Source organism: Pelophylax lessonae (genome assembly GCF_965119305.1).
Source record: "Pelophylax lessonae genome assembly, chromosome: 1".
In the NCBI taxonomy this organism is placed as follows: domain Eukaryota; kingdom Metazoa; phylum Chordata; class Amphibia; order Anura; family Ranidae; genus Pelophylax; species Pelophylax lessonae.
In genome coordinates, this window is record NC_138768.1 from 431,888,358 (window position 1) to 431,908,355 (window position 19,998).

Consider the following 19,998-nt stretch of genomic DNA (forward strand, 5'->3'; position numbering starts at 1 on the left):
CAGACAGAAGGCTTTTATCTTAATGCATAGAATGCATTGGGATAAAAAAAAACCCTCTGCCTTTATAACTCCTTTAAGTTTCCTCATTATTTCTTGATGTTCATCCACCCTTGTTTATTTTACCACCAGTTTCACAGCCTGGCTTTCTTTTTCACAGCCTGGCTTTTAGCGACACCTCAATAGAACTTCCTACCTGAAAGTATAAACTGATAAATGCCTTGAACAGACTTTACAGCATCTTCATTAATTGATTTTCCAATGGCTTTAAATGTATCTTCCACGGGACTTTGGACTTTTGATGATGTTTTTTCCCCACCTTTAAAATGCAGAAGACACAACAATAGGATAAATGAAAAACAATGTAATTCTGTGACTTTATGGAAATTATAAAAATGTAAATTATGATTTTTCCTACAAGCCAGATGCACAAAAAGATGGAACTCATAGCACTTTGCAAAACATTCCTAAAATACCTTCTACTATAAAGTTTGACAAATAACAAAATAGTGAAGAGTTTTGGATCTGTAATGAAAACCTGTTATTGGGTCTTAACCCTTTAAATAATACATTGATGTGAAAATGCTATAGTTTTTCTCCACCCTTTGTGCCCAACATGGAATCCACCATTTGCCGTGCTGGGTCTGCCTCCTGTTGGGCACCAGAGTGGCAGTGGGGTACCAGGTATTGAAACGCTCATTGCATTCCAGCACCCAGCACTGAAATACACATTGTAATATCAGGTGAAGTGATCTCTGCCTGACAGTACAGATAAAGTCCTGGCCTCAGGGAGAGACTGCTAGTGGTGCTGCAGCATGTGAGCAAGTAAGTGACCACTATCGCATGCTGGGGGATTAAGTTTCAATGTCACTGACCACCATAGTGGAAGGAGTAATAGTGACATTTGAAGAACACTACCACGGACCACCAATGGGAGGAGGGGAAATGTTAGACAGCACTGTCACTGACCACAAATGGGTGGGGAGGAGGATCACAAATGGATGGGGAGGATGATTAAATAGCACTGCACTTGAACACCAGTGCGGGGGGAAAGGGGGGGGAGGGGTAAATTAACAGCCTTGCCAATAACCCTTAATGTGGGGGGGGGGGGGATTTAATAGTGCTGCCATGGACACCAATGTCACAGATACCAAAGTTGGGAGTTCTGATTGCATTCACTGACACCACTGCTGGGGATTATTTTTGCGTCCATTAACATCAATGCTGGGAGTGTTATTGTGACCACACACACCAATGCTGGGAGTTATTATCATGGCATAGCCACTGCCACCAATGCTGGGGGGTCATCACTGCATTCAATCACACTAATGCTGGGGTTATTACTAAGGCCACTGATTTTTTTTATTTTTTATTGTGTCCACCGACACCTATGCTAGGGGTTACTGCTGCCACTGACATCAGTGCTGGGGGTTGTTATTTCTGCCACCCTCACCAATGCAGGGGGTTATTTTTGCATCCATCAAGACCAAGGATGGGGTTATCATTGTGGCCACTGACACCAAAGCTGACAGTTTTGATTGCAGCCACTGACACTAATGCTGAGGATTACTACTACAAACACCAGTGGTGAGGCTTATTTTACTCCCACTTTCTCTTCAGTGTGTGCTGTGGTGCGCTGTAAAAAAAATGCAGCAGGACCACATTTTTCAGTTGCTTCAGCGCATTCATTTTTAAATGGTTGCCTAACAATGCAATGCATGAAACAGTGCTGCTATTGCATTAACCCCTCAAAATCTCATCTGCAGCTGAGGTCCTATATAATCGTCAAATAGACCACCATTGGTCTTCAGATTCCAAAATTCAGTTTTTCCTATGCTGGATGCTGTGGCCTACCAAGGAGTGCATCATTGATTACATACTTCATTCCAGCTTACTGCCTATGCATGTGCAAGCACCTTTTAGACACAACAAATGAGTCTTCTCCTGTGTGCCTCTGGGGATGCCCAATATTCCTTACATATGGTGTTAATGTTTATGAAGAACAAGGCAGAGAATTCTGTAGTATTGGCATGTCATTTGGGCAGGCCATGGCAATAAAGTACAGGCCTACAATGTATCTGGGATTTGTCATAGCCATTATATTTAACAAGATAAACAAGGAGAGATGGGGGATAGGACCATTTCAGACAAGTAAATTATGAAGCCAAAAAAAAAAATTTTTTAATGTATTGTGTTGCAACAGTAGAGTTGCACAATGCCAAAACCCTTGAAAGCCACTTCTACCTTTGGGCAGTGGAGTGCAGCATTGGCTGCAGTGATACTGTATGATTTCCCTGACGTTATCACTGGTGGTTTCTTGTTTGATTGTACAGATATATTGTTGTGTGATTGTACTCTGCATAACATTGGTTTATTTTTTAATAAGGTCATTTTTTATTAGAGTCAAAATAACCTTTCAGAAGACAATTACTCACCCTGCTCCTCCAATTTACTGGTGACAACATCTGGGCTTTCATCTAAGAAAAAGTCAGGAAGCAAAGGATGCCCTAAGAGAAAAATGTCAAAGCATTATACTCTATCCATCAATCTTGTCTATCGTGTAATGTACACAGTTATAATTAACGCACTACAATCTAATGCTATAGTTTTACAGAACTATTTAGAAGAGATTTCAAAGTTGTTGAAGCTGGCCATTTTTATTGTATTTATATTTATTGTCTTTATTGTCAAACTTCAGAACAGAAATGGGTGGACAATAAAAGAAAAAAACGAAAAAAAAAAAACAACACACTCCCACTGGTGATCTGCCTGATTATTTCTAGATCAATTAGATCCACAAAGATTTACCTGCAAGAGTGTAAGAACACTGTATGGCACTAAAAAGTTGATAGCCTTTCAACACCAGGCAGGTCATTCAAAAAGAGGCTTTAAAAAGATTGCAACACGCAAGCTTTGAGCTGAGAAACACTGGACTTTTCATATGTTTTTTCGGAGGCGCTCCTACAGATTAGGTGTTTGAACTGAGGGAGGTCTATATGCAATTTACCTGTCCACCAGCAATTAGGATGCTAACAGCCTCATTGCAGGCAGGCAGGCAAGTTGTTTCCCTTTTCCGATGAATGGGAAAAATATTCTAATGTCAAAATACCTTCATTTGAAATTAAGTCTGACTCCCCCCTCCCCGTTCATCAACTTAATGAAAATCGGACCCAATTTTGAATATATTTTTATATGTTAATTGCATGTGTGCGTGTAACACTTACAGGTATTTTGTATAATTCAAGATAAATGGTACTGCCTAGACAATGCCATATTATTCTCTTTCTTTCCTTAGTATCATCTTTGTTCAAGCATCACCAAGGGTCAGCATCAACTGACTAGGATGCTGAACCAGGCATGACACAATGGAATGGTGTGTGTGTCACTTTTTTGCTGCTACCTTGTACTTTATTATTTCTCAAAAAAATTACAATATACAGTCTGTGTGTGATAATTGGAAGAGACAAGATTAAGAGGACACCATTCTCCTTGACAGTACTTCTCGGCCTAGGCAAAAATCACAAGACTAGGTCTAAGCAATTCATTTTAATTATGACAGGTATGGCCTTTTGAAAAAGGATACTGTCAAAAGATGTTAGGATTTTTTTTTCTAGAGACTTGTAAAGTTAATAGGTCCACTTTAAAAAAAATGTTATTAAATTATTGACAGCCTCTATGCGTTCTGTCTCATGCCAGATCCTGCCTATAATAAAAAAAAAATCAAAGCTTTAGGTCAGATAAACCAGAAGCCACCAGAAGTTATCTTTACCCACCTATATAATGAAATGATCGAGGATAGAAGTGCTTCAATGAAGGTAATTTTAAAAACGTATTTTTCTTAACGCATTCATAATGGACATTAGCATAAGCTAGGTTAGTTTTGTAAAATAAGGGCAGGGCAAAGATCGCTTGTTGCAATATTTTTCAATTCTATAAAATTTAAAAGGACCCATGTATATTTTTGTTGTAAAAACAAGAGCAATGCATGCCTTTGCAGGCTGGAGAAAAATTCATTTTGAATGGCACCCCAATGCACTAACCCAACGATGCAATGCAGCGTACCACAATGCGCAATAACACATTTCCATTTGCTGTGGTGTGCAGCATTGAAAAAAATGCTGAATGTCCTTTTTTTTGTCTGTTCTGGTGTGTTGGCAGCCCATTTATGCCTTAACACAACCCACATTAATGCACAACGTAACATACCAGAACAACAAAGTTTGAATAGGCCCTTAAAGTTCAGTACAGTCTAGGATAATTTTGATCTTGGCAGACCAATTTATAAGTAATCCTCAAAGCCAGTTCTATGCAAAGAGTAGCTTTTCTGCCATTAAGTCAAGGAGATGGAATTTATAAAAATCGACATTTAGATTGGTCACATTTTTTTTTACAGTTTTTCATTACTACCTGGAGACACTGCATAGACATCAAAATCCTTTATTCCTTCAGTCCTCAGTAGCTCTTCATCAATTACAAAGTTTCCAGTGTAGCTCTTAGGTTTCGTTAAAATGGAGTATGCAGCGTCGGCCATGATGTCAGTAGTTCTGCATTGCTTGTCCACCTCAGATCCTCCCAGCATATCCATAGCAGCTGTATGTATAGCTATAAACAAAAGTGAAACATCTGTGAGAACAATGTAAAGCAACCAACCTAGATTCTACTGCTCAATCATTTTTGCTGTATACTACCTCTTTTACATTTCAACCAAATATCCATTGACCTTTTCTCAGAAATGTGTCTTGTTCATATATGCTGTAAAATATATTCCTTTAACCCCCACGCAATTCAAATAGATTAGATAGTAAGATAATTTAAAAAATTAAAGGTTTGGATTTAGTTTTTTTTTTTTTACATGAATAATATTTATGACAGCTAATGGTACAAAAGAGCTGCAGATATTGAAAACCATTAATAAAACAGCAAAGTTATAGTTCTAACAAATAACTAATATTGCACATTTGTTCACCTTTTACTACGAACCACACACCTTAAAATTATAACAGGCTTATCAAAAGCACTGCACATGAATTACATTTCCTCCTCGTAGACACAAAGGCCTCATGAACACAAGGTGTTGTTACAGTCACTTTTAGGAGCGTCAGGCGTTTTTTTTTTTTTCAGATTTAAAAACTCCTCTGTGTTATTCTATGGCCTCATGCACACATAGGCTTTTAGGAGCTGTAAGTTACACAGTAGTTGATGTTGAATAAAGACAACAGTCCATCCAGTTCAACCTGTAAGGTGTGTGTGGCCGTAATCATTTTTCATACCCCTGAATGTTTTGATCCTAGAGATGTAAGTCCAAGAGTATTTTAAAAGTAGCCATACTCCCCGCAGTTACTACAATTTGTGGTAGAGAATTCCAGTCTTGTAGCCCTTACTGTAAAGAACCCACTGCGTAGCCTAAGGTTAAAACGCTTCTCTTCTAATCGCATTGTATGGCCTCGTGTCCTCGTGCAATCCTTGCGACTGAATATTTTTTTTTCCATGTTGAGATCCCCGTTGAGGTATTTATAAATCGCTATCATGTCCCCTCTCAGGCGTCTCATCTCCAGGGAGAATAGGGAGAATAAATCAAGCACTTGTAAGCGCTCTTCATAATTAAGGTCCTCCAATCCCCTAATCAGTTTAGTTGCTCTTCTCTGGACTCTCTCCAGCAAGTGGCATAGGCGTTTTCAAGCTGCAAAAAAAAAAACAACCCAGGGCCAGCGTTTTGAGGACCGGTGTTACAGCTGTAAAAATGTCTGACGCTGCTAAACCCGGCTTAACGCTGGACATTGACATGTCAAAATCAATGGTTCCCTAATGCCTGGTTTCCACTGAGCGGAACGGTTCGGGTCGGTACAGTTTGGTAGGGTTATAATGGTCCGGCCTATTCAGGTGAGCGTTTCCACTGCAAGTCTGGACTATTATCTGGACTAAGCTTTTCGTTTGACGTGAGCATTGACGTTTTCCTGTCCGCCAATCAGTGGGATGTATCGTGTGACGCCAGTAGCTCCGCCCTAACCATACCGTACCATTTCCTATGGCCCTACATCTGAAGGAGGACCAGGAATGGTGCGGTTTGGTTTGGTTGTATGGGCCACTTTCATAATGGAAACACTCAAAATAGCGTACCGTACCGAACCGATCCGCTCAGTGGAAACGAGGATCATGAAGATGCTCTGATGATCTTAAAGGGGAACCCCATGCCAAAAAAAAATGGTGTGGGCCCCCCCTAAGATCCAGGCCCTTTTAATCTGGTATGGAACTTGAACCCAACGCTAAAATGAAAAAGACCATAACAGACTGTTCGGTCTGGTATGAGTTTTAAGGAGAACCCCCATGCCAAAAAAGAAAAAAAGAATGGGGTCCACCCCAAAATCCATACCAGACTCTTATCCGAGCATGCAGCCCCGCAGGACAGGAAATGGAAGGGGGGGCGAGCCCCTCCCCTTGACCATACCAGGCCACACACCCTCAACATAGGCGGGGCGGTGGATGCTCTGCGCCCCCCCCCACCCCAACGCACCCTGTCCCCATGTTGATGGGGACAAGGGCCTCTTCCCAACAACCCTGGGTGGTGGTTGTGTTGGTCTGCGGGCAGGGGGATTATCAGAATCTGGAAGCCCCTAGATCTCAGCCCCCATGTGAATGAGTATGGGGGACATACATGGTCTTCTCCCCCCCCTGCTGTCCTCTTCGGCAGCAGCCCAGTCCTCCTCCTCTGACACTGTCTCCCGTCATTGTGCCAGCTCCGCTCTTTGCCGGTTCTTATATAGCCATGGGGCGTGGCATCTGGTAACGTCACCGTGAGACCCCACCTCTTGTGAGAGCATGTGATGTCACAATGGGTGGGCCCTATACAAATAGCTACTAAAAGCACATTTTTACAGCTGCTTTTTCCTGGCGTTGGTAGTGGCTTTGCAGCTCCTTTTTTCTAACACCCTGTGTGCATGAGGCCAAAAGGGCAAAACAAGTTAACTTAATAGAGTTATTATTAGAATATATTATAATTAAATCACATGATAATCAGAACAATATCAGGTTACACTACAGAATATCCTGTATCTTAAATTTGAAAATTCCTTAATTACAGATGCATATAGAGGAGTTGTCTGAGAATGTTATTTTAAAAAAAAATAAGTTTCCCTTAGTTTCATTATGGTTAAGAATGTCGTTTGCAAAAGTATTATTTTAAAGTGTCAGGTTGAATGAATAAGCTCTGGCATTTTTACTTAGAATTTTTCTTGCTCAACAATTTTTACTGAGAAAACAGCACTTACAATAGAAGTCAAGTCGTAAAGCTGCGAAATACAGTGCCGTGAAAAAAGTATTCGTACCCCTTGACATTTTCCACATTTTGTCATGTTACAACCAAAAACATAACGGTATTTTATTGGGATTTTATGTGATAGACCAACACAAAGTGGCACATAATTGTGAAGTGGAATGAAAATTTTGTTTTACATTTTCTTTTACAAATATCGGAAAAGTGTGGCGCACATTTGTATTCAGCCCCCTTTACTCTGATACCTCTAACTAAAACCTAGTGGAACCAATTGCCTTCAGAAGAAACCCAATTAGTAAATAGAGTCCACCTGTGTTTAATTTATTCTCCATATAAATACAGCTGTACTGTGAAGCCCTCAGAGGTTTGTTAGAGAACCTTAGTTAACAAACAGCATCATGAAGGCAAAGAAACATACCAGATAGGTCATAGATAAAGTTGTGGAGAAATTGAAAGCACGATTAGGTTATGAAAAAATAATCCCAGGCTTTGAATATCTCATGGAGCAATGTTCAATACATCATCTGAAAATGGAAAGAGAATGGCACAGCTGCAAACCTACTAAGACATGGCCATCCATCTAAACTGACAGGCAAGGCAAGGAGAACAATAATTAGAGAAGCAGCCAAGAAGCCCGGGGTAACTCAGGAGGAGCTGCAGAGATCCACAGCTCAGGCTGGAGAATCTGACCACAAGACAACTATTAAGTCGTGCACTCCACAAATCTGGCCTTTTATGGAAGAGTGGCAAAAAGAAAGCCATTGTTGAAAGAAAGCCAACGAAAGTCCCATTTGTAGTTTACGAGAAGCCATGTGGGGAACACAGCAAACGTGTAAGAAGGTGCTTTGGTCAGATGAGACCAAATTTGAACTTATTGGCCTAAAAGCAAAATGATATGTGTGGCGGAAAACTAACACTGCACATCACCCTGAACACACAGATTAACCTTCCAGCAGGACAATGCCCTAAACATACAGTTAGAGCTACAATGGAATGGTTTAGATCAAAACATATCCATGTGTTAAAATGGCCCAGTCAAAACCCAGACCGAAATCAAATTGAGAATCTGTGGCAAGACTTGAAAATTGCTGTTCACAGACGCTCCTCATCCAATCTGACAGAGCTTGAGCCATTTTGCAAAGAAAACTGGGCAAAAATGTCACTCTAGATGTGCAAAGCTGGTAGAGACATCCCCAAAAAGACTTGCAGCTGTAATTGCAGTGAAAGGTGGTTCTACAAAGTATTGATGTAGGGGGGCTGAATACAAATGCACGCCAAAGTTTTCAGATATTTAAAAAATAAAAAAATTGAAAACCATTTATCGTTTTCCTACGACTTCAAAATTATGTGACACTGAATTGGTCTATCACATAAAACCCCAATAAAATACGTTTACGTTTTTGGTTGTAACATGACAAAATGTGGAAAATTTTAAGGGGTAATAATACTTTTCAAGACACTGTACCTATATTTTCTAAATTACAATGAAACCAGTGATTTGTCTATAGCAAAAATGCACTAATTATTTTGGCAAGGGGCCCATTTTTCAACATACAAAAAACAAAATTGTGTTAAACATAGGAGTATAATTTATATAAAAAAAAAAAACAAAAAACAAAACAAAATCTATTGGGCAATGACAACTTCATGTTGTATTGCTATTTTAAACAATGGAAGAGTATTGCCGATCCACCTTCTTTCCCCTCAGCCCTACCATGAAGATTATACACAAGCTCATTCCACATTTACCTATTCTGCCAATATAAGGTTAGGAATGAATTGCTGCTGAAAAAAACACCTGGCTGCCTGATTGACAGCTGGCTTTGCCTTTCAGGGTGCGGCTGAGAGAGTCAAAGCTGACACTACCTGCCTCTTCCCAGCTTGGCGCTCCAGTGAGGAGCAGAGCAGCTGCAAACAACCATTTGGCAACCAGCTCTTGGTCTTAGAGCCGACGCGGGACAGCTGCAGTATCACACGTACACAAAACAAAGGACGGCGCTCAGCGCCCACAGTGGTCGCTGTTAGAAATATTAATTGCAGAACTGTTAACACACTAGGTATGTTGAGGATAAAAGTCTCATAACAGTTGTTTAGCTGAAATGTGGTGGATAAAAACAGATTGGTTGATAAAAGAGTCAAGGTAATAAAGCTACCGATACCACTGCAAGAGGTTCCTGGGCATTGGTGGAAGGGTCATGCAGCGCCACATACTTGATAAAGCGCATGCGCGCGAAACACATCATCACGGCCACTATACAAGTTTGTGTTCCACTCTGGGACCCCAAGGCTTTTGCTGGTTCTTTCTGCTCCTGCCCGCTGGATGACCATGTAGTCATCCAAGCGCGCTGTACTCCGTCTGGCCTTTCAAGTGGCAACATCGCATCCCCCAGGGCTATTGGAGTGCCACCCCTCTATTAGCCCTTGGTGTGGCGCTCCAGGACCCTTCCACCAATGCCCACCGTCCTCTTGCAGTGGTATCATTGGCTTTATTAACTTGACTCTTTTATCAAGAAGTCTGTTTTTATCCACCACATTGCGGCTAATACACTATTATGAGACTTATCCTCTACATACCTAGCAGATGTTCACAGTCTTGCAGTTATTTTTTTTACAGCAACCACTGTGGGCGACGATCGCGGTCTTATGTTTTGTGTATGTCTGTATCTTGCACTTTCCAAAGTGTATTTTGACAGCTGCATAGGTCAGCACCGGTCTCCCCACTAATCCATCCATGATCTATGCCTCCAGCGCTTGGTATACATGTGTTTGCAGTATCACTACGGAAGCTGCAGCATGGAATTAAGGGTACAACTTTGAACCCATGAATCTCCTTTAAAAATAAATTCTTTATTTTTTAGGTTCACATTAAAATCAATACATTAGATGAAAGATACTGTATTTATAGAACAATTAAAGGCCTATAATTAAATGTACAAAAAAAGAACATGTTTTTATATCCTCTGATTTTGACGTTGTCTTCAGCTTCAATCTCTTGATGACAGACTGACTGTTCTCTAAAACAATTTAGGATTTGAGGTACTTATTCCAATAAACGTTATTCCATTAATACCAAGTAACTATAGACCTGTTAGTTTAACTTCTATAGTCTGGAAGATACTGGAGAGTTCAATAAAAGACCACATACAGGTAAGTAAAACCTTGGACAGGGGTGGCTGTGGATGTAGTATACTTGGATTTTACAAAAGCATTCGACACAGTCCCCCACACATGACTAACGTGTAAGTTAAAGTCTACAGGCTTGGAAAAATCCATTTGTAATTGATAGAAAACTGGCTAAAAGCCAGCATTCAGACAGTAGTGGTTAATGATTCTTACTCTGAATGGTCTAAGGTTATCATTGGTGCACCCCAAGGTTCAGTGTTGGGACCCTTACTTTTTAATACCTTTATAAATTATATAAGGTCTGGGATTAAAAGTACCATTTCAGTCTTTGCAGATGACACCAAGCTATGCAGTGGAATAACTTCTTTACAGGATGTCTCCAACTTACAAGCCGACCTCAATGCACTGATTAAATGGGTGACTGTGGTAAATGAGGTTTAATGTTGATAAATGTAAAGTTATGCACTTGGGGGCTAGGAATATGCATGCATCATACATACTAGGGGTAGTACAACTGGGGGAATCAATGGAGAAGAAGGATCTGGGGGTTTTGGCATAAGCTTAATAGCATGCAATGCCAAGCTGCAGTTTGCTAAGCAAAGGAATTTTTCCCCTGCTGCAGCAAATTGGATCATGCTTTGCTCGGGTTTTTCACCTTCCTCTGGATCAACTGTGGGTATAGGATTGTGTATATGGGATGGTATAGTTGTTTTTTGTTTTTTTTATTGTTGAACTAGATGGACTTGTGTCTTTTTTCAACCTAACTATGTAAACCTGAATGCAGGTAAATACCAAGTTTGTTAATATAACTGCTTTACATTCCAAAATGTCTGTCTTAAGCTGGCCTTACGAGGATGAAAAATTTGGCCCGTTCAGCAGGGACCAGACAAATTTCTATCCATATATGGGTACTGTGCTTGTACAAAAGTCGATCTACTGATTGACTGCTGTACAAACACCCTGTCGTATTTATCCTGCTTAATCAGTGCTGAAGGCTATAGTAATGTATCTGAGACGAGGGAGTCTCCCCACTGTTTGATTAAAATAGCTAGAATCCGACAAGGGTGCGCTTCCCTATGCACCAAAAGGCCACCTATCTAAAATTTAACCTTAAACTTAAATCATAAACCGGTATGTAAATGACCATAAACAGAACGTGTCAGGACAAAAATTAAAACATGTGAATGTAAATGAAAATAAAGTCAGAAGGTACTCCCATATAAATAAAGTCACCCAAACATAAAACATGTTTCCCCCTTAAAATAGAGCTTTGTCAGATTAACAAAGTCAATTTGAAAAGTGAAACATGTTAGGCTTGGAGAGGATACAGGAGAGAGAGACAGAGATTTTCATAGGTCAAAAGACAGATGACCCATATCTTCAGTAAGACAGTATTTACTAGTATACTTTTCTCTTTTCTTGTTAATCTCATTTTTAAATGTGGCTAAGACACATTTAGTGTGTGGGTTCTGGCAGTTCTTTTCTCATTCATTCTCATCATTTATCATGCAAAATCTAAAGCCCCGTACACACGTACCGATGGTCGGCATACAAATGTTCCTCTTTTCTCCCCGGGATGTCGGTGTCTGCTGAAAAGTGCAAAGACAGCACAAGGACAGCACAAGAATTTTGTCCGCCGACTGCAGAAGTGATGTCATGTAATGGTTAACTTTCCCTGTGTTTTCTATTTTCTGAGCATGCCCAGTCTTGCAAATCTGCGGTCTGTCGGCCGAATTGTGTACTGACAGGCGAACAATCGTCCGTTCTGGTGTCGGCATACAAATATTGTCATGTTTGCACGAAAGACTTTTGTCCGCGGATTGTGCGCAGACATCTGTCGGAGGCACCATACTAACACGCGTACAATCGGCAGATCCTTCGTCCACCGACGTTTGTATGCCGACGATCGGTACGTGTGTACGGGCCTTAAGTTATCAAAATGTCCAACAAGCTTTCTGGTTTACTCATAGCAACCAGAATTGTTTTTTCTTCATCATTCTTTAAGGAGTGAGAGGGCTTGGAGTAGTCCAAAGTGCATACATGCCTATTGAGTTCTTCCAGCACAATACTGTAGTGTCTAACAAAGGAAAGCAGGACCGCAATTCAGATCTTAATGGAGTTTCTGCACCCACAAAAAGCCTGAGGGTCCCTAAGGGAGATCAGGGTCTCGATAGTGACCCATTGTTTATATTGTTTCTGACAGTACCAGGTCTAAGATACGGGCCAATAGTACTGCCGTATAATATAGAGAAATCAGACAGACCAAGGCCCCCCATCTCCTTTACCCTAGGGTGGGTATAATGCCAAAAAAAGTCTAGTGACGAGGTGTTTAAGCTTATGCAGGTACGTGCTCAGTTAAAGATCAAGGACCATTTGGGGAAAAAAAAAAAAAAACACAAAAAATTTGGTTAAAAAGTTCATTTTAATCACAATTATCCTACCAAACCAGGACTGCATCAGGAAGCACTATTTTTGTAAATCAGACTTAAGTAGTGGCATATAATTTAGTGTGAAAAGTTTAAAGATAGTATGGAATAAGCACACCCAGATATTTTATGGTGTCCGCCTGATATTTAAATGAACATTGGATGGAGGTCACTGTTGTAGCCAATAAAGAGATATTGAGAAATTTATTCTTGTGAAGATTTGCTATAAAATTACTTAAAGCTCCAAATGTCTCAAATTCAGTAAGAGATGGCTGGGAGGCCCTTTCTGGAGCCGAAACATAAAGCAGCAAGTTATCCGAATAAGGGCCAATTTATATTCCCAGGATCCAAGTTGAAGGCCTTTAACTTGGCCAATTTCTAAGAGCAATGGCCAGGTTCTCTATTGTCTTCACATATAATAATGGACAGGGGATATCCCTGAAGGATTCCGTTTGCGATAGGGAATCTGGAAGATGGAGAGCCATTGGCCCTGAGCCAAGCGCTTGGTGTAGTAATGGTAACATTTTTGCTGCAAAAGAATAATCAAAGCCAATGTGTGAGAAGGTCAGTCTGAGGAAGTCCCAATCCAACCATTCTAATACTTTTTCAGCATAAATTGATGGTAGGCAGAGAGGAACACTCTAGATCAGGCGCAGTGGATTAAATGCAGAGTTTTTAGGGTGTGGTCTCTTGCCTCTCTATGAGACACAAACCTCACAAGGAATGGAAACAGGGCTGCAAACGGTTAGCGATAAGTTTGGAGTAAAGTTTAATCTTGCCATTCAATAATAATATAGGGTGATAGCTTCTCAGGTCTGTGAGGTCCTTCCCTAGCTTCATGATAACCAATATTTGTGCCTCCAAGTTTGAGAGAAGAAAGGACATTTTAGTGAGATGGCATTGAAAAGTTTAAAAGAAGAGGGGATAATTCTTGCCAAAGTTTTTCATAAAATCTATTGATAAAGCCGTCAGGCAGATTGTCAATACTGATAATGCCCCAAATATCCTTGATGCTAGAATATGATGAATCTACATTGCTAGGCAGGGCAGGGGCTATCCCTAGGCATTTTTGAAAAGGATCTAAACTAATTTTGATACTAAACAGGAGTTGCATACTGCTGTCCAAAAAGGGATTCTGTTTGTAAGCCAGTATCATGGTTTTTCTGCATGTGTTTTTCCTTGTATTGAACGCTATTGGCATATTCTGTGTACAGCATATTCGGATTTTGAAGAATTTCAGAGTATGGCTGACAGGCATTTAGACAGTATCAGATGATTCATGACAAGAATACACATGCTCATCAACCCAAACGTGAGATATGCTTCAGGGGCCCAGAAAAGGGGCCACAGGAGCACACACATTGTTTCAGTAGCCAGACAGTCCACACCACTCTCACACATGGGTTCTGTACCACTCAACACCTCACAGACACCTTCTGACTGCTTCCTACTCTTTTCAGCCCTCTCTTGAATGCAGGTTAAACCTTTCAAGAACAAAGTCTCCATAGTCAGGGTTGCAGGCTCTCTCCCATCCAAAATCTCTGAGCAACTGGATCTACCAGGACTTAATCCTCGGAAAACTGTAAATCGGTTTTCCTCTTTCTATTGGATCACCACAGAACCCCCACCCTGTATGGGTGAGATTGTCTGAGTACTACTTCGGTCTCTTGTTGTCCCCGTTAACCACTTCTGGACCAAAAGGATTTGCCCCCTTAATGACCAGGCCATATTTTGCGATTCAGCACTGTGTTACTTTAACGGACAATTGCGCCAACATGCGACGCTGTACCTAAATAAAATGTACGTCCTTTTTTTCCCCACAAATAGAGCTTTCTTTTGGTGGTATTTGATCACCTCTGTGATTTTTATTTTTTGCGCTATAAAACAAAAAAAAAAAAAAAAGAGTGACAACTGTGAAAAAAAAAAAACAATATTTTTCACATTCTGCTATAGAACATTGCCAAAAAAAAAAAAAAAAAAAAAAAAAAAAATGTAAAAATCTAAATTTAACATTTTAGGCAAATTTGTTTTCTGCTACATATTTTTTGGTACAAAAAAAAAAAAATTCGCAAAAAAGTGTATTTTGATTGGTTTTACTAGTAATGGAGGGCGATCTGCGATTTTTTGCAGGACTGCGACATTGCGGCGGACAGATTGAACCCCTGACATTTTTGACACTTTTGGGGGGCCAGTGACATTACTACAGTAATCAGTGCTAAAAATATGCACGGTTACTGTAATAATGACACTCGAAGGGAAGGGGTTAAGACTGTGGGTGATCAAGGGGTTAAATGTGTACCTTGGGGCTGTGGGGGGGCATGGCTTGTGAAATGATCACAGAGACCTGTGTTCCTATATAGAAGTGTTTACAACAGCTGACCATTGTTCTCTCTCAGCGTGAAGCGATCGCAGGTGTCAGGCAGCAATCTGAGCCACCTTCCCCGTGCATCGGAGTCCCCGCTGACGAGCCCTCGCCCCCTAGCTGCAGGTGCGACTGCCGGTTAAAAGGGGTCACAACCAAAATAATGGGGACACATACCTGCCTTCCAGAATCCATCCCAGACGTCCTATACAATATATATATATATATACACACACACACACGTAGAGTGCCAGCCAATCAGGGGTAGAGGGTACTACCAGTTAGAGACAATTCCAAGGCCCTTTGGACTGTCAACCTTAGTTGTTGGCATTTCTTGGGCGGCTGACATGTTTTTTGATAATTGACCTTGAGGGCTGCAGCATGACAGCTTTCCCTTCGCACACCCTGAAGAATACTTCTTTCCGCTCCCCATCAGCTCTGCCCAGGTCAAACCTCTGCTCACTGAAAGCCCTACATTTTCAGAGGAACTGGCTGGCCACTTCACTACTGAGGATATGCGGAATACTCTACAGTGTGGTGGCAATAACCCATGAAAGGTTGTTCTCTGTCACACATGCCTGGGTTATCACAACTATAATGCCAACTTAATTTCCTGCGGTGCATATGGGTAAATGCGTCTGCCACAGCCTTCCCACTGTGCCACAATGGCAGCTTCTTTTGGTCTAATGCCACCATTATGCAATGTCATTTTCGTGTGCGTGGTATTGTCGGAGAGTCCATAAGCACCGTGATCGCGCGCACACACACGCTTCTACTTTCCGACTGATTTAATAAAACCTACATTGGAATGATTCAGTCCTTGCCTGTTTACTCATCGGATTAGGATTGCTTGGGTCAATCCTGGGTTGCAATGCACACAACTAAATCAATATAAGACAATGATTTAAAATGGAAATAAAAGAGGAAGTGACGTCTCACCTGTTTTAGGCCACAAAGCGTTGACAGCAACTTCTCCTTTAAATTCCTCAGCCATCCCCAAAACGCACATGGACATTCCATACTTTGCAATGGTATATGCTAAGAAAATAAAAAAGTAGCATGCAAACACAAATATTATATATACATAGTGTGTGTGTGTATAGCGCAAGAACAAATGTAATAAAGGGTTCAAGTATTTATGTTTATTATGAAACTATTTTAAAAGCAACCACTTTAAAATATTTCGGCTTAACATTTCACCTATTTACATTCATGGATGATGAAATCATACCGGACACTGCCAACAACTATTACTCTGTACATGTCTAGTACAGTATTCAAAGGGATTGTAAAGCTTTGTGTTTTTTTTTTTAAATAAAAAACATGTAAAAAACTTACTTGCTCTGTGCACAGAGCAGCCCAATCCTCCTCTTCTCAAGTCCCTTGTCAGCACTCCTGGCTCCCTCCTCTTGCAGAGTGACCCTATAGCAAGCTGCTTGCTCTGGGGTTACTCCTGCATGCTCGCTTTCTTTGCCCATCCCCCTCCTCACTGGCTGTGATTGACAGCAGCAGGAGCCAATGGCGATATAGGTAGCTGAGAGAGCCCCTGCTCTCATACACATCGCTGGATCAGAGATCAGGCTCAGGTAAGTATGAGTGGGAGCTGGGTTGGGGGTAGAGCAGCACACACTGAAAAGTTTTTTCTTAACTGAATGCAGAAAATGCATTCAGGTAAAAAAACTTCAAGATTTAGAACCACTTCAAAAACATTAGTACAACATAAAAGAAAGTCACAAACTCTAGAACTTACCACAGTGATTCTTAAACCAAACTGGATTCAAGTTGAGTGGAGGACTAAGGTTTAGAATGTGTGCTACTTTACTTCTTTTTAAGTGTGGGATGCATACTTTTGATCTGAAAAAAAATTACATATCAGGATGTGAAAAGCAGGGCAGTGGATATATGTAACCTGTTTTATCAAAATAAAGAAAAAACAAATCTGCTTGCTATGAGTAAACCAGAAAGCTTGTTGGACATTTTGATAAATAAGATCTTGCATGATAAATGATGAGAATGAATAACAAAAAAAAAAAAAAAAAAAAAAACGCCAGAACCCACACACTAAATGTACTCACAAAAGTGTTTCACATAAAATAATTTCTGTTATAAAGACAAATACATACAAACACACCAAATATACTGAACATATAATATACTGATATATACTGATACCAAATATACTGATGCATAGAGTAGCCAGGGCTGGTGCAAGAATTTTTGAAATCCTAGGCAAAACCTAATTTTGCCATGCCCTGGCTCTGCTCCTGACTCCACCTCCTTTGTTCTGCCCGTGTATATGGTGGAGGTGGCAGGGGGTGGAGATTTTTGTGGCGCCTTCCAATGTCCCCACGTCACAGTCTTTACCACCATCCTGTTTTCATCCACCAGCCAGCAAGATTCCCTATTCACCACCAAGTGTCCAAGCGCTACCTAAGGTCTTCTTCCGACCCCCGCCAGCATTCACTCCGGCTCCTACAGCCAGCATTGCTACTGCATTATCTCTGCTCCTGCAGCACTGTTTCAGTTTTCCTTCCTACCCCCACCAGTAGTACTCCCACTCTCGCAGCCAGCATCACTCCCGCTCCTATCAAAAACAGCACTGTCATCCAGTGGCGTAGCATGGGTTGTCGGCACCCGGGGCAAGGCAAGTAATTTGCACCCTCTAATCTGCTGACTTTTGGCACTCCCTAAGTCCTTTCCACTCGTACAGTATTAAACCCCCTATAGCTACCACTCTCGCTCGCTTTGTTCTCCTTTCTTTCCCTTTTATCTCTCTCTATCCTAATTTCAGGTTTTATTTCCCCATCTCTCCTTTAAGCTTTCCCATTCTTCTCTCTACCCTTCTTTCTTATTCTTTCTCTCCCTTTTTTTTTTGTTCCTCCCCCTCTTTTCCTCTTTCTTTCATGCATTATCTTTTTTTCCTTCTCTTACACTTTTTTTTTCTTTTTTCCTCTCTCTCACCTCCTTTCTCCCAACCCCCTCTACCCCTCTACATGCCCATTTATTGCATTACTGAACAAAATGCTAATCATCCAATATATATAGAATACACATGCACTGTATGCATTTACACCTATTTGTATATTGTCATTTTGTCATTGGGGGAGGGGGATTGTAATGTGGAATGTGCCTTGGCCAGGCCATAGCCCCCCTTTAAGAGCATCCTCCCCCTATACTGGTCCAGGACTGGGGGCTGTGTAATACCTCTGCTGTGACAGATGGGAAAGTGTGTACAGTGTGTGTGCCCTCTCCTGCATGGATTCTGGCTGGAAGAGGAGAGCTGCCTTGTAGTGGTGTGCTGTGCAATGTAGTAGGATCACGATGTCGAGGATGGCATAGCTGTCTGAGAGGTGGGGGGGAGGGGGTTGGTATGTTGAAATCCTGCGGATCTCATCATCCATAGAACACACAGTAAGTGTCCATGCCTCCACCCACGTTATTCTAATGTCCCTGTGTGTGTTGAAACTTTCACAGCACAGACCTGCTCGATGCCTAATGCTTCACGATGCCTGCTTGCTCCTACTGCCCTCAACTGATAGAGATTATAACCTCCCCCAGCCCCGTCTCCTGTTCACTGCAAAACTGCAGCTCCTCTCACAGAGCTGTCAAAGGCCCTGTCTGGGTCACTAGCAAGAGCCTATGCAATGTCACCCAAGGGGAGCGGAGCGGCTACCCCCCCACTGGTGTCATACATCCCTGCCATCGTGGCCAGCCAGCTTGTCACTTCCTTGTCCTGCCAGGTTGTCAGTTTTGCCAGATGCTTCCCCACCTCCTCCCTCCCAGGGGCATTGGCTGTGCCCTAGGTGGCAGCGTGCTCTAGGCAGCTGTCTAGTTCACCTATGGGTAGCGTCGGCCCTGAGAGTAGCTGTGTCCCTAAGCTTGGTCTTAGGCCTTTGACTGCTATTAAAATAAATGCATTATTATACATTCTATACATGTAAATATTCGGAATTACTGCATGGCTTAGTTACCCTTGGACAAAATCATGAGAGGAGAGCAGTGCCAACACTGGTTGACCCCCCAAAACTCCCTAAAATTTCTAAGGGACGTAAGAGAAGAGACGACGAAACACAAAGGATCCATGGTAGTCCACCAGACAGGGTATGGACTATTCACTATAGCAATATTCCTTAGGGTTACAAACCAGGCTAATAATTCTCTAAAACACAATATAGGTTCCATTAAGTTGACAAATATCTTTAAGTGAATTGACAAAAATCCTATGGTCACAGCCTTTACATTCACTAACACTTGTAAATATAAATACTACAGTCTCCAGATGCAGTAGTCAGAGTGAAGAGTGAATGAGCGATTTCCTGAAGAGTGAGTGCCTGTTTCTGAAATTGCTGGCTCGGATCGCCATCACAAAGTTTTTGTATGAATTAATTTCACAATTATATTGGTATCCTGGTGACACAACAAAGCTGAGGGAAGTTGACAAAGGCTACAGGATGATGCCTGGGTGATTATGAAGGCCTAAGTAAATTATGTCATTCATCCCAGGAGTCTTCAGGAGGGGGGAGGGGTTTTGCCAGCTAAGCACGCCCAGCTAAGCACGCCCTCCTGTCTGAATGCCTGAGCTAAGGGCAGATGGATTTCAGGAAGTAAATGCTACATCAATTTTTTGCCCTTACTCAAGATGATGACATAGGTGGATGGGTGACTTTACATTCAATATTAAATAGCATTTTCGTTTTGGGGTGCTTAAAGCGGAACTACACTGCATCTAAGTACATAGGTTCAAGCTGAGCTCCAGCCCTACCTTTAACCTTGCACAGACTGGCTCCTCCTCTGTACAATAAATGCCTACTCTGATTTCA

General features: G+C 41.4%; 1 protein-coding gene across 1 annotated transcript in view; it reads right to left on the minus strand.

The window, feature by feature from the left end:
- Positions 1-19,998, minus strand: part of HSDL2 (hydroxysteroid dehydrogenase like 2) — an 88,191-nt gene that overhangs the window by 11,859 nt on the left and 56,334 nt on the right. The window contains exons 6-10 of the mRNA XM_082243538.1: positions 16,929-17,032; positions 16,118-16,216; positions 4,405-4,599; positions 2,433-2,504; positions 194-316 (exon numbers count right to left, since the gene is read on the minus strand). Coding sequence (XP_082099664.1) covers positions 194-316; positions 2,433-2,504; positions 4,405-4,599; positions 16,118-16,216; positions 16,929-17,032 — 593 coding nt within the window. The remainder of the gene's footprint in view (positions 1-193; positions 317-2,432; positions 2,505-4,404; positions 4,600-16,117; positions 16,217-16,928; positions 17,033-19,998) is intronic.